The sequence below is a fragment of the Pseudonaja textilis genome, chromosome 1 (assembly GCF_049901715.1).
Source record: "Pseudonaja textilis isolate UNSWEBS1 chromosome 1, rPseTex1.2, whole genome shotgun sequence".
Lineage (NCBI taxonomy): Eukaryota > Metazoa > Chordata > Lepidosauria > Squamata > Elapidae > Pseudonaja > Pseudonaja textilis.
Window position 1 is genome coordinate 279451910 of NC_141990.1, and position 16142 is coordinate 279468051.

The 16142-nt window shown below is 37.5% G+C and overlaps 1 protein-coding gene across 2 annotated transcripts in view; it reads right to left on the bottom strand.

Moving 5' to 3' along the window:
• Positions 1–11864: 11864 nt before the first annotated feature.
• The window catches only part of PRKD1 (protein kinase D1), a 111881-nt gene continuing 107603 nt past the window's right edge, over positions 11865–16142 (bottom strand). For both annotated transcript variants that reach the window (XM_087921852.1, XM_026710697.2), the window contains exons 18-19: positions 13391–13476; positions 11865–12798 (exon numbers count right to left, since the gene is read on the bottom strand). In XM_087921852.1, coding sequence (XP_087777978.1) covers positions 12580–12798; positions 13391–13476 — 305 coding nt within the window. In that variant the 3' untranslated portion in view covers positions 11865–12579. The remainder of the gene's footprint in view (positions 12799–13390; positions 13477–16142) is intronic.

Below are 16142 nucleotides of genomic sequence, written 5' to 3' on the forward strand. Positions count from 1 at the left end.
TTTTAACTGCCAGTGGGGTGGGACTTGATTGGGTGGGGGCTTGGCTGTGTTCTGATTGGGTGGGGTGTGTTCTCATTGGTAGGGGTTTGGTTGTGTTCTGATTGGTTGGGGGTTAGCCGTGTTCTGATTGGTTGGAGCGTGTTCTGTTCAGGTGGGGGCTTGGCTGTGCTCGGTTAGTCTTAGTTGCTGGGGGATTTGAGCTGGTGAGTTGTGATCTTGCTGTTTGGCTTCTAGTTCGTGGTCCTGTTGCATCTTCATAGTGGGTGTCGGTTTGCTTCATGTATGGCTCGGAGGGGTTTGAAGTGGGTAGTGATGCAGCTGTAGTGCAGCTTCTGGTCCATGGTCGTGTCTCATCTTCTGAGTGGGTGAGAGTCTGTTTTCTACATGGAAGTAGAAGTAGCTCAAATCCCCCAGCAACTAAGACTAACCGGAGCACAGCCAAGCCCCCACCTGAACAGAACACGCCTCCAACCAATCAGAACACGGCTCTAACCCCCAACCAATCAGAACACAACCAAACCCCTACCAATGAGAACACACCCCCACCCAATCAGAACACAGCCAAGCCCCCACCCAATCAAGTCCCACCCCACTGGCAGTTAAAGGAGGAAGCAGCTGCAATCTCACATTACTCTGAAAAGCACAGAGCCGGAGACAGAAGCCTGAAGATGATGAATGAGACTTCATCAGAACGTTGCCTAGATACTTCGAATCTTACGCGGAGAAAACCGAACAACAAAGATCCACATATAAATACCCGCGAGAACCTCAGAAAACAAATATATATATATATATATATGGATCTTTGGTTATTGGGTTTTCTCCCGCTAAGATTGGCAGTATCTGGCAGCGTTTGATGAAGTCTCATCGACGTTGCCTAGATACTGCCAATCTTCACGTGGGAGAAAACCCGAATAACCAAAGATCCACATACAAATACCCGCAAGAACCTCAGAAAACATATATATATATATATATGTTTTCTTAAGTTTACGGTACTTATGTATGGTATTCAGCTTTGTTCGGGTATTTTCCCATGTCATTGTAGTTGTGCTTTTAAAGTTGTAGCAACATTTGGAAGAATCTCATCTGCCATCATCAGGCTTCTGTATTGTGTTCGTCTGTGAGTCAGTGAGTCAGTCAACGGCTGTGATAGTCTGGTTCACAGACAAACACAATACAGAAGGCTGATGATGGCAGATGAGATTCTGCAGCTGCTACTACTAACTAACACAACTACAATGATGTGGAAAATACCAACAACAATGACTATATATATATATATATATGTGTGTGTGTGTGTGTGTGTGTGTGTGTGTGTGTATGTATATATATGATCTAAGCTATTGTTGCTAATAACAGACAAGAAAGAGATTTTCAGATTGCAGCTACAATGATGAGGATCAGCTTGCAGCTACAATGATGACTAAAGACTAGCAGTCCTAGAATTCCAAACAAATTGGTTTTTAAAGGCCTATGAAACATCCAGTAGTCCCAATGTAAATTGAGATCTACATTCCAAAACTGCTGTTTCTCACAGGTCTCAATTTATAATTAATTAAATTGTATTATTTTGAGTGGATTCCTGAATTTATAATATCAGGATTTTATAGGTCAGTCTGTTTGAAATTTTACTGTTTCATGGAACCACCAAGTTTGAAAAAATGGTCTTGGTGTGATTATGATTCACTACATGTTCTACAATTATTATTATTATTATTATTATTATTATTATTATTATTATTATTATTATTATTATTATTAACTACACTAATCTTTTTTTTTTGAAGATATGTGGCAATTAGTTGGAAACACATCTTGCTTGCTTTAAGTAACACCCTTGCTCAGTTTTGAGTTAGATAAATGAAAACTAACACCAAAACAAGAAAATCATATGATGTTATATTGCTAAGAAATAAAAATAGTTTACAATGAACCGGCCATCCAGAGATGTAGCAACTAGGTCCCTGATCAACGGAATATATTTTTTAAGGCAGAGAAGATAACTAACTGACTGGGTAAAAACATTAAATGAGAGATTCCATGTTTGGTGAGATGCCCAGAGATCCAGAGAATCCTATGGCAATTTCCCACAGCAAACCTCCTGCAAGGATTCCCACATAATAAGTGAAAACAGAAAATAGAAGCTAAGAAATGAGGTCATGACAAATCATACTAGTCACCATGCTACAAGTAGCTAGGGCAAAATCAAAGCAAGGTGATCAGTATGGTTTGTCATGCTCTGAGCCTGTTCATTTCTTAGCTTTCTGGTGTCCGGAATTGATCCAAATTCATAAAAGCAGCAAGTTAAGTATAAGTTAAGCTTCAAGGATATGTTGCTTAAGATTTAGAGAAAAACACAAAGGCTGGTGTACTGACTCTTGTCCTTTTATGATATGTGATTATGCTAGCAAGAATCAATCCAGAAAGGTGTACCATTTATGTATAGCAACATGCATCCTCTCTCTCTCTCTCTCTCTGTGTGTGTGTGTGTGTGTGTGTGTAGAGAGAGGGGGGAGGGGAATGAGAGGGAATCAAATAACTGTGCTTCTTAGTATTACAAAGTATATATGCAAAATACTCTTACCTAAATATAAAAAAATATAGGTGCAATGAAATTCAGTGCAAGTACAAAATGATATTCAAATATTTACCAGATACTGATTTCATTAGTGAAATCTTGTCCATTGTATTTACTGTTGGAAGCTGCTAACAGATTTATGCAAATATCTAAAATAGCCACAAGGTGGCAAGGTACACAAATGCACTAACTCTAGCAAGCCATAGAGAGAAAGAGAGAAACAGAGGGATAAAGGGATAAAGATTTATACTTCTTTCCAAGAATATGTAAAGATTAACACACACATAAACACTCGTAAAGAAGTTGCCAATAATAATTTTATTTTAAAGTATCATTTTGTGTGATTTTTTTAAGCTGTTGAACTTCAGACGTGTTACGTAAAAGTTTCTTTGAAGAAAAATATTATTTAAAAATGATATTTTGGGAAATGTAGTAGAAATGGGATTTCTAGATATCTTATAAGTTGTCAGGTGTTCCTTAAAGATTTCCTGTCTCATTTCAGGTAATTCAAGGTACCCATTCTTCAAAGATATGGGGAAGCAGTCATTTAAATTGCTCTCTGCAACTATAGTTAAGGTAGATGGAGAGTTCCAATAGTGAGAAATCATTTGGGACTGATTTCAACATTTAGAATAGTGCATTTTAAATCTGATTATTAAAATGAAGAAAATGCTTATCTATGTGGTTGATATGAACTCTGACCTTGGCGATATGGTTGCAAACATTTTGTCCAAATTTAAGGATACATCTTCAATGCACTTTGGATTATATTTCTCTGGGGGAGCACTGGCCTTTGAATACCTTTATATAGTCCTGGACCAAATTTTAATATAGTTCTGGACCAAATTGCCAAGCTTGGAGCTCAAACCAACAACATAACTAATGACCTGAGGTACTAATATTCAAAGACATTTCATTGCTGACCTAGCCCACCAAAATGCTATTTTTCTATAGTAATTTAAACAAGAGTTTGGTTATTTTAAGGCTTTGTTTGTATAGCTGCCTGACTGATTTGCCAATTGTTCCAATTTCACCAAATAAGCTTTTTGTTTAGCTATGGAGAAAAATGAGATTTTTTTTCTATTGATTAATAATAATGCATGCTACTATAAAAATATTTGTACAAGTTCTCTAACATTTGCTATGTTCAATAACTCAAATGAAAAGGCTTGCAGAGAAGTATGTATTGCTTTATTGGGGAAATGCCCCCTTTGTGAAATGTTTAATGAATATTAAACATTTGTGGTGAAGTGTATGTCACGCCAGTATCTCTCTCTCTCATTTTCATCAGAGAAATAATTATCTTGATCTATTTATTCAGCAAAACTAAAGAATTAAAGGAATCTTTCTCATGCATACATTTTTTTGGCCTGTGTAATAGAGGACTATGGGTTGTATTTGGGGAAAAATGTGCTAGCATGTAGGAATGCCAATGGACAAAGAAAATGAGAAGCAGAACTTGAAAAGAGCTTGAAGCTCTACTAGAAAAAAACCTGTTGAAATGGCTTTGTGTGCAGAAGTTCTATCTCAACCATTTAAAATAAAAGGTGATATGAAAGACTTCAGACACCTGAAGGCCAGACAAGAAAAAATGGGTGGAAATTGATCAAGGAGAGATTCAACCTAAAATAAGGATAATAATCTGCTTGGGTGGGGGGTTGGACTAAAAGGTCCCTTCCAACTCTGTTAATATGTAAATCTGTACATATTCAAATAGTGTAAGATCCTAGACACTCTTCCAATTAGAGCGATATGAATTGCAGTTAAAGTTCAATATACCCCTATACACTAATTTAGGGGGCATTCTGGATGGGTAACATATCAAGGGCACCAGACTGGTGAAGGTGGTCTTTCTTAGAGGAAGTGGGGGCGGGTGGTCCTGAGTCAGGATTGACTCCCAGTAACCACATGGACAAGTCCAAGCAGTTTTCCAAGCAGAATTTTTGGAAGTGGTTCACTGTTGCTTTCTTCCTAGAGCTGATAGGAAGGAGCTTACCTCACTCCTACTCAAGTATGTAATCTAGTACCTTAGTCACTAGATCAAACAAAATCTTTGTTAAATTACAGCTCCCATGTTCATAGTCACAATGTTGACCAAAAATGCTGACAATGATCAAATGCTGCCTTGAAATTTCTAGCTATGTATTCCAACTCATCTGGCAAATAATATGTAAAGGGAGTTTTTCTAAGGCTGTCTTAAGATTCTCTTGCATTAAGATTTGGAATAGATGAAGATAGATAGATAGATAGATAGATAGATAGATAGATAGATAGATAGACAGACAGACAGACAGACAGACATGATGATATAGATAGATAGATGATAGATAGATAGATAGATAGATAGATAGATAGAAGATAGATATAGATAGATAGATAGATAGATAGATAGATAGATAGATAGATAGATAGATAGATGATAGAGCACACAGAGATGAGAGGGGGGGAGAGGGAGAGATGGATGGATGGGTTGGATTAATGGGTGGATGGATAGATGATAGATAGATAGATAGATAGATAGATAGATAGATAGATAGATAGATGATAGAGCACACAGAGATGAGAGGGGGGGAGAGGGAGAGATGGATGGATGGGTTGGATTAATGGGTGGATGGATAGATGATAGATAGATAGATAGATAGATAGATAGATAGATAGATAGATAGATAGATAGATAGATAGATACCGTGTTTCTCATATAATAAGGCCAGGTCTTTTTTTTTTTTTTTTTGAGTCCTGAAAAAAAAAGCTAGGACATCTTTTCGGGAATGAATGAATTTCTTCCCCCCTGAGCACCCTTACCTAGGGTGCCCTGTGAGCAGCTATGCCTCACCACCAGCCACTCCTAATGGCCAATCATGGTGGAGCATGGAGGGCTCCCTACCCCTGCCAAGTGCCTTTGCTGCAGACCTGGGTCAGTGGGCAGGTGGTGGGGATGTCCGCCGGCAGCGTTTCAGCTGCTTCTCAGGCCTCCATAGCTTCCATGGTTCCCGCTGGTGCTGGCACCTCTCTCGCCAGCGCCGTCTCCAACAATAGCATCTGAGTTGCTTCCGCTTTTCCCCTGTCCCCATAGCAACAGAAAAAAAAAACATTTTGAGGTACCTGGGAGCACCACGCTCTGCGTTTTGGTTTAATCCCGAGTGGCTGGGTGGGCATGAGAAGAGCTGAGCGAGCAACTCTGCTGCTGCTACCCTTGGTGCTCCAGCCTCGGGCTCTGCAAGTTTCCAAAAGTCCTGGTGCATAGCCCATTCCTTCATTCCAAGCATGCCCAGGCCGAGCTGCAGCTGTCCCTCTCTCGCCAGTGCTGTCTTCAACAACAGTGGCAGCGGTGGTCGGAACCCGAGCAGAGCCCGAGGCTGGAGCACCAAGGGTAGCAGCAGCAGAGACGCTCTCTCGGGTCTTCTCATGCCCACCCAACCATTTGGGATTAAACCAAAATGCAACATGTGGCGCTCTCAGGTACCTCAAAATGTTTTTTTCCTGATGTTATGGGGAAAAGTGGGAGCGACTCAGGTGCTGTTGTTGGAGACGGCACTGGCGAGAGAGGCGCCAGCACCGGTGGGAACCATGGAAGCTATGGAGGCCTGAGAAGTGGCTGAAATGCTGCTGGTGGACATCCACACTGACACCGCCTGCCTGCTGACCCAGGTCTGCAGCAAAGGCACTTGGTGGGAGTAAGGAGCCCTCTACGCTCCACCATGATCAGCTGTTAGGAGAGGTTGATGGTGAGGCGTAGCTGCCTGCAGGGCACTCCTAATGGCAAGATCCCCCCCGCCTTCCCCCCCCCCCAATTTCACATGTTTTAAAATAGGCTTAAATTTGGGGGAGTGGGGCTTAATTTCATTTTATGCCTAGAAAACATGCTGGGTCTTCCTATTGGGGGGGTCGTATTGTTGGAGAAACACGGTAGATAGATAAATAGATAGATAGATAGATGATAGATAGATAGATAGCTAGATAGATAGACAGACAGACAGACAGACAGGATGATGATAGACAGACAGACAGACAACTTTGCTGTAACAGGGCAGTTTATCCATCTCCAAAGCAATAATAGAGGAATGCGTGAAATGAAGATTGCATACTCTTTCAAACTTGAAGCAATTTAGTTCCACTAAAAACATTTCATCCAAACAATTTGCTTTGTTCTGCTCCAACTGTAGAACAGTCCATCTGTTTTATTTTGAGTGTAAAAAACTTGAAATAGCCCTCAAAGTTTCAAACATCCCAATTCAGTGTTTCTATAACCAGAACATTTGAAACACCGTGCTATACAAAATCATAAACTTTTACTCTGACCTTTAAGTGAAGTCTCAGAATGTGTTTTGTTTTGAGCTCAAAACTTCATAATGGCTGTTCTGAGGTTAATATAGTTTGCATTCAACTTATTTTGCATATGGGGCAGACTGGACAGCTGGCACTTGAAGAAAGGCTGAAACAAGAAGGCAATGATTAAAATAATGGAGAAGCATGGAATTCCATTATGGGAAATCTTAAGCACAGCAAGTAAAAACGTACTGTAAGATGATCAGCAGCCTGCAACACTTAGACCAAAAAGTTTTGTTTTTTTTTAAGAACAAGGGCATATTTAAATTGAAATTGGATTAATGAGTCATACTGTGGCTACAGGATTCTAGTTTCATATAAATGTTTCACGTATATATTTGTTTTTATCACACCCTTTTCTGTTCCTAAAAAAACATCAGGCTAAACACACAAATAACAACATATTCATTTCGTCACAATAGTCACCTCATTTCCTCTACCCTTGCCAACTCCTTCTCTTGCTCTTTCAAGGGTGTAATTCAAAGCAAGCTTTGGCCATGAAATATGATCCAGCTTCTGAGTTGGAAAGCAAACATCTCATTCAAAATGCAGCCTTTTGAAAGATTATACTAATTTGCACCCTCTTTTCTATCAGTTTTAATCTCTAGGTATAACTTCCAACAACAAACAGGTTTGGTAAGTTTTAAAATACAATGAAAGTTAAATACTTTGCAGATTTCATGTATCCTGCTATTGTCAGAGCAAATTTAACTTAATTATAATAATTGTGAAAAATTCAGTTATACAAAAGCCACATTTGTGCTGTTTTCTTGTATGTATCTCTAATTTTGACACATTTTCAAAAGCGAGTTCTCTTGTAGACCATTATTGTTTGTGTGTATATATGTTTGTGTAGAGCAATGACTCAGTTGGCATTCCGTGATTAAAAGAATCTTAAATGAAAACAATACAATAGAAGATAATGAGACAGTTTGTGCCACATCCGAGGAAGTTGTTGGTTTTTCAGTTGGCTTTATGTTTTCTTTATATTCTACATCATTTAGACGCAACAAAACAAAGCTGATTTGTTTTGAAAATATTTGCAAGGATATTGAACATGAATTGTTTTTTGACTGGACTGCCCCGTTCAAAAAGTACCTTCTGAGAACAAATAAAGTAGCTTAAAATTCTTTGATGAAAATAAAATAGAAGCAAGTGAGACTCAAACCACCCTAGAACTTATTTTTATCATAAGAATTTTAGATAACGGTTTTTCTATCTTTGAGCTTGGGGAAAAGGCAACTGATGCCATTTCAGCATTGACATAATGCCTGGGATGAAGGGAATTAGAAGTCCAAAACATCTACAGGATACCAAGTTACCTACTGTATTTCTTCCCAGCCATGATAGAAACATGTATCTTCTGAGCTCAAGGAAGCATGCTGTGCATTTTCCTCTATAGTTTCACAACAGTGTCAGCAGGTAAACTTAGCAGCTTGTATCCTGAAATGGCTGGTAATGTACAAAACAACTCCTTTTATTCATAGAAGAGATTCTAAACCACTGGTGATGCTTACTGGCAAAGAGGAGAAATTCTATCAAGTCAGTCTTACTTTAACACCATTGGTTACCTCAAGATACTCCAAAATTTCACAATTCAGGCCCTCACAGAAAGAAATTTCACTAGCAAAAGCAACCTATGAACTCAGTTCTATTCCAACTTCTTCTTTCTTTCAGCAGGCATCTTATATGTAAGCCTGCAGATCACATGTGTTTTCTACAGCTTGCAATGTTGCTTTGGGGGGAATGGGTTAGAATGATAGACAGTGTCTTGCTCATGGACCCTGCTTAGAGTGCTGCTGTGGATGTGACATCAGCTTACTCAGCTTGGCTGGTTCTTTCTTGGTATAGCAAAAGGACATGCTTCCACACCGAGGCAAGACAGTCCAGGGGAATTGTTGCATTACTGATGGAACAGCAATCTCCACAATGTCTTCTTCTCATTGCAAATTTGGAGTAAGGATGTCTCAGTACTAGAAAGTTGATCAGTCCAAGAAAGTGGCTGTACATCTGATACGTTATTGGGGTAATCTTCAGAGGAGGGATTAGAGCCTGTCACCTTGCTGCTAGTGGCAGAAAGCTATGACAATGACACGAATAGTAGATGGAGTTGTAGGGTTCTAAAATTTAATTAATTTGATGAGTAGGGCTTTTCTAGAAGTGTCAAGTTGCCTATGATTCTGTTTCAGAATACTTTTTAATAATTGGATTAAATTAGTGATTGATTGTGTGATGCTATTTTCTTCATTTTTGACTTCAATAGTTTTATGAAGTGAGAATGGAGCTTCAGTGTTTTAGCTCTGGGATGGTGCCACAAGAATCTCAACTTTATTACATTGTTTGTCTGACAATTAAATACAACTGCTCAGAAGAAAAGAACTTTTACAATAGATATGTTTCTTGCTCAAGGTATGAATATATTATGCGTTGACTTCTTTCCTCTGATGTTCTGAGGACACCAAAGTCTGCAGAGATGTAAGTATCATGGGTTACAAATAATATCATTCTATAATCATAAACTATTAAATGCTATTTCACAGCATAATTTTCTACATTTTTAAAATAGTTATATAAATTCCAAAATACTATCACAAAAAATGTTCATTGTAAGTTACCTTCAAAGTTCAATTTGCTTAATATTTTTCAAGGTGGAGCCCTTAAAATTACTTTCAGTGCTAGGAACAAAACTTGCCCAAATAAAAACTGATCGTCTTTCACCATGCACCAAAAAGTTTTTCTTCATTATTTAGCATAATGAAGAAAATATTTAGAAGATAGAAACCACTTCTATCAAACCCTTCTCATTTTGAGATTAAAACACTGTAGTTTGGTCTTTTGAATGGTACTGTGTTCTTTCTGAAGACCCAAATTCACAATGTTTGTCTATGGTCAATCACCCTTGGCTTTTCTAAGCAGCCCTCATAGTATGTGAAAATTCAGGATAGTTTGATTAGGGGCACCTGAACCTTTACACACCACTGTGATTCTTTGAGAAGATCTTATCTGATCACACTTGTTCATGTCTTATTTACTGTTATTTTGGTTTTTTCAAGTCAGTTTTTATTATTCATGAACACCCATTATTTCCTGCAGTCTCCTTGACAATATTTTTGGAAGTGATTTGTCTTTGCTTCTTCCTAGGGCTAAGAGGTAACAGCTGTCTGAAAGTTGCACAGCTGGTTTTGTGCTTAAGGCAGGACAAGAAGTCATGCCCTTCTGATTTGTTTCTTTCTGGTGACTTTACCGCTACACCCAAACTGGCTATTTATGCCTTAAATACAACTCCTTAAAATACTGCACTGCATTCCTTTGTGCCCTTTGAAATGAATATAGAGCACTGCTCCTGAATCAATATCACATTTCCAGATTGTTTACAAGCATAGCATGAAGTGTTTCCTTTAATACACAAAGAAGCAGTCTGTGATGAGACTATACACTGTCTTCTTCTGTGAACTGCTTTGGAATTAACTCTGTTCTAAAGAGTTCCAAACTCTTTGAGCCAGTCTGGTGTAGTGGCACCAGGTTAGAAATTGGGTGGCCGTGAATTTTAGACTCCTCAAAGTTGTTCGAATGACTTTGGACCAGTCAATTTGTCTCAGCCTAGGGACAAGGCAGGGGCAAACCACTTCTAAAAACCTGCCAAGAAAAATAGAGACTGGTCCAGATGGTCACCAGGTGTCAGCACAGATTTTAAGGCACAAATTGAATTAGAGGCAAGAGTTGTAAATATACAAAAGGGTGTCATTTCTGTACCAACTTACTCCTAACACTCCTTCTTAGACAATTCTTGTTGCTTCTATTTCTACCAACTTTACAAGGTCCAGTAATAGCTGCCATTTGCTGATCTTCTGCTTGTTGCAAAGAAGAATCTTTTTGTCCTTTTGTTTTGATGACTGGTTTGTGGGCACAGATGGGCGGTATTTATAAATACATTTTAAAAAATAAATAACAGATTTACCATTAAATAAGATCTAGCAACTATTATTCAAAGGAAGTGGAGATGCATTATAAAAAGTTAGCTTTGAAGAATTACTAATGGAATAGTAAATTGCTTGGGTTAGTGTGCTGAGAGCACCTTATCATTTTTGCATAGCTTACAAATAGATTTTGTTCTGGGACTGTAAGGTCATTTCTTCAGGATATAAGCATTACATCTCAATCAGCATTTTCTTCTGTCAATGACATCTACTACTGATCCTTTTATCCTGGTATGTAAGTTCTATAACTTGAAAGTAAATTGAATTAAATGTACAATAGATGTATTCTACCTCCTATTCTCATTCCCTGGAAATAACTACAAATCCTTACTAAAAGTGACTGTCATTGATCTTGGCAAATTCATTTATCCCAAAGAGACAACCCTGTTATTGGCCACTGAATCTCAACCATGGTCTATCAATACCTTCATTGAAAAGACAAGCTGATTGCTACCGTTGGTTTTATGAAAAAAGCATTGTAGGTAATTTCAAAACTAATTAGGTCAGAATAATATACCTATTCTAATTTTCTTCAGAACCACAACATCGCTTTGTGATTACTTTGAAGAGAATAAATAATCTAGTGTTGTGCCATCAGTTTCTTGCATTTCTTTCCTTTAATCCGATGTAAAATACATTCTGATGAAAGGGTTGACAGACTCAGGCCCTTATTTTAGTTATAAGATGGCCGAGGGATATGTATGAGTGCCCTGCCTTATTATATAACTATTTCTTCAGTGGTCTATAGACTATCTGTAAGCGCAGCAATCACATCCTGCATCATCAAGCAACAATAAAAGAACTTCAAACATTACCAGAAGTAATTCTGAAACATACAGAGAGAAAAAAAAAGAAGCCTATTTTGCAAGACAAAAAAAGTTTGGGGTTAGACAGTTTTTTGCAAAATGTTTATAATTATTATTCAACAGATGCTCCTGGCAACCACTGACCCTGGCAAAGTCATTCAAAGTTTTGAGTGCTTTAAGCAGAATGTTTTATTCAAAACATTCATGAAAATATCATGTTGCTCAGATTCTAAATGTACATTTTACAGCAGACTGGCATTAGTACAAGGAAAAAGGCTACTAAGAAGAAGCTGCAGTTTCCATTATAAGGTGTCCCTACTTAAAAACAGGCTGCACCCTTACTATGCAACTGTACAATTTCTATGCATGCTTCCTGGTATCAGGATGCCAACATATTGTTTCATGGCAAAAACAAAAACACAAGTCCTTAACTTTATTTAAAAAACAGTAAAAAGTTGTTCACAGAACAGTGGTAGTAATCTACTCTTCAAGAGTTTGCAAACAATGCTAGTCCATACTGCACATAAAACCAAAGATCAGTCAGTTCCATCTGAGACAGAAAAGTTTGACTAAGAAGAAATCTTCACCTGAAAAGGCACAGTGGAAACAGGTCTGGATGCTCAACGTATAATAGAAATCATTCACAACAATAGGTGAATATTCCTGGGAACTTTTTTTTTTTTGTTAATATAACATGTTTGTTCACAAATAATAATAGCAATAGTAATAATCTGTTGATTTGTCTTGGCAACTCTCATACATCAATGATGGTAACAGCATAACAGCTTTGTTCCCATCTGACAGAAATTAATGGCATGTTCTACAAAGCAAAAGTTAAACATGACCGTATGTATTTATTAAATTCCACAGTGTTTTGACAGATTGTGATTCAAAGGATGCTGACACGCTCACTGAGGGCTTTCAACTCTGCTTCTTCTGGTTCAGGATTTTCATTGTGGTTAGGGCTTTGACCCATAAGGTGTGCTGGATACTGCAAACTATTGTCTCCTGCATATTGTTCCCATCGGGAATCGTCACTTTCATGGGTGATATAACGCTTGCCTATTTTGCATTCAAGTTCCCGTAAATCTAGCCAGGCTTGGTAATCCTGTAAAATGAAATAACAATCTTAATTAATATTAAAAAAACCCACTGAGAATATAAACAATATTGTAAACCCTTCATCTTCTAGTAATAAGAGATACGAACCCTGCCCGCCTTACTTTTTAAATGTTCAGATATAGATTCATCTCAATATGAAGATGGACCATTAGTTCAACTGTTTCAGTTTTCTCTGTGTTCCAGGATTCCTAGGTCACCAAGGCTTGGGGATGGGATTTGAAATCCAATCATGTCAGAGATACCAGTTTGAAGAAAGATGGTGTATCTAAATGGCAACAGTCTTCCAGGATTCTGGCAGTTCTGAACCCAGAACATTCTGCATGTAAAGTATGTGGAGCATTGTAACTTCTTGTAATCTAAGCAACACTGTATACAATTCAAGTAAAATTACACTTGGACTCTGGAAAGCTCATCATATCTACTGGACCAACCTGGACATAACGCTATTAGTATTTAAACCAGCCCCTTGTTTTTCCCATGTCCAGGTAATTGTGCTCAAATCTGTAACAATTGTGGTAAACTCTTATCTTATCTATAAATTAAAGAAGAGGTAAAAGGCATGAAATTTATAGCATTACCTGCAGCCAGGGGTGGCTTAATGTCTTATCCACACTGTAACGTTTTCTCATTTTAACTTGCAACAAATTATTTATGAGATCAATTGCTAGAGAGAGAGAAAATACAATTTCAGAGGACATGATTCTCTAATATATGCTCGAGGATCATGCGATAACAAAGTCAAAACAGGAAGGCCAAACTAATAATTCCGTTTTTGTCATCCATTCTGATCAAAAGCTGTAAGCTGTAAGTAAGTATTAAGAAGTTCAATTGAATAGAAAGGAGGCAATCATATCAGTCTTATTTTGACATTTTGATTCAATAGTCTAATGGGCAGGACCTTAATATACAATATGCAACTTCTTGTTTTGGCTTTTCTCTATGCAGTTTTCATTGCCAGACAAGCTGTTTGGCTGGAAAACTGTAGGTGGCAAAAAGTGAAATATGGTCTTCTTGTGTGCTGATATATCTATTTTCTACAGACAAATCAATATTATTATGCTAGCATTTGTACCAAATAGGAGATTTCAAAAGATGGTTTTATATATAGAATATGATACTGTAATTCAACATAGGGCTTTTTAAAGTACCTTATTCTCTTAGCTATTCCATTCTCCTAAATCAATGTTGCAGTGTTTTGGGGTGAGAGGACAGTGACAACTGGAAAAATTCCAATAGACTTTATTGATTACTCATATGATAAAATATTATAAAATGAAAGTGTTAGCACTGTTAAATATATCTTACTTCCATGCATTGTGTAGATTTGGTTCAAAGTAAAGAGCTATCATATATTAGGTATTCTTCTTCAGATATTCACTCTCAACACATACCCATTACAGCTAAAATAACCAATACCAAATCACCTCCAGGGCCATATTATAAATGCTCTCCAACCATCACATGGTTCCTTTTTATATCAGGAAATACATGAAGGTGGCTTGTAATATATTGCTCCCATGAATACTTAGTTCTGGCTGTAAAACTTGTACATCCATATTTAACTTTTAACATAATTTAACTTTTCTTGGTTAAATATAATTTGCTATTCTCAGTAAGAGAATTAACAATGTGTCTTTAGCATAATTTGTCTGCAGCATTATATTAACTTTCCACTTTAGAAGTAATGAAATGGCAAGGAACATTCAGCCATTGTGAGCTTGCTGCATTACATTTTACATTTTTAAAATAGTCATTTCTGTATTCAGTGGATAATCAAGTTTGTCATATACAAGCTGTCAACAACTAATAGAAGCTCCATATGCATATTAACACATGCAGGAATCTTTAATCAGAATAATTAATTTAATTGGGATAATCAATAATAACTATATTTTCATGATCATTGGTCATTCATGCCCTGGTCATTTCCTATTGGACTATTGCAATGTGCTTTACGTGGGCTATCCCTAAAAGTTGGATTATCCAGAAGCTTCAGATGGTGCAGAATGCGGTCATGTGGTCCATAGTGAATGTCTGAAGAAGGGCACATATAACACTCTTGCTCCGTGAACTGCACTGGGTGCCAGTTTGCTTCTGAGCCCAATTCAAGATGCTGGTCATTACCTATAAAGCACTATATTACATATTGAGCATATAAACTGGTGTTAGGCCCTGCTAAAGTGAGACTAACCTTTAGATGACCCCAACTGTTAACACCAACTGTTTTGGAGGGAAACTTAGAACATTCATATTCAGGCAGGGTTTTTGTGGGCCCAGGGTGTAAAATTACAGGTCTTTGCCTGAAATTCCTCAGTTCCAGTTTAGAGTCAATAAATGTTGTATTATGCTGGTCTGCTTCTTGCCTACTGAAGCCCACTACACAACATACTACATGGCATAGAACTAGGTTACCTACAGAATCAGCCTTGCCCTATCTCATCAGCCTGTTCTCACTCAATCAGGCAGGGAAGATATAATGCAGAACCCATCAGTCAAAGAATTTTTATTGGCAAGATTTAGGAAAAGAGCCTTTTCTGAGCTACTTTATGGAACATCGCAACCTGAGAGAGGAGGAAAACCCCAATCTCTTAGTCTTCTGCAAAGGGGTCAAAACCTGGCTTTGCAGATTTGGGGGGTGGGGGGTCACAGAAGACCATTCAACTGTGCGGCTGGCTAGTCTCATGAGAACTGCCCCATCTACCTGTAATAGAAATTCTTAAATGGCTATCTTAGGATTTTTTTTTCTTTTTCTCTTTTTGATGTTGAATTGTCATTATTCTAAAAGTTCTGAAAGTTTTGAACCTAATTTTTATGTTGTTTTATTTATCGGTTATATTATATTGTACACTACTCAGAATCCCTTTTGAAGGAGGTGGGTGGTTTAGAGATATGAAATATAAATAGTAAATAAATAATTGTTGAGATCAATACATTTTTATTGTCTATTCCCATCAAAAGCATCGTAAGGCTTTGAATAAAATACTAATACAATGTTTATCAGGACTAGTACATGATTGTAAGAGTTACATTAAACAATGTCATAAAATGCCCAGGAATATGTGTCTACCATTATTATTCTTTTCCCGTTTTTATATAGTATAAGCTTACAGGCTTGAATAATTTTTACTGATTATTCAGAAGCCAGATTAAGTGCATTGACAGCTAAAAAAATGAGACTGAAACAAATAAGAAACATCCTATAGATGGAAAATGTATGTTGTATTGTGGGCCGATTTTTGATCACTGAAATTATTAAATTGCATAATTCTATTTTATTTCTATATAGCCTTTTGTCAACTGACAGGCAATTGGTGCCTCAGTGATTAGAAT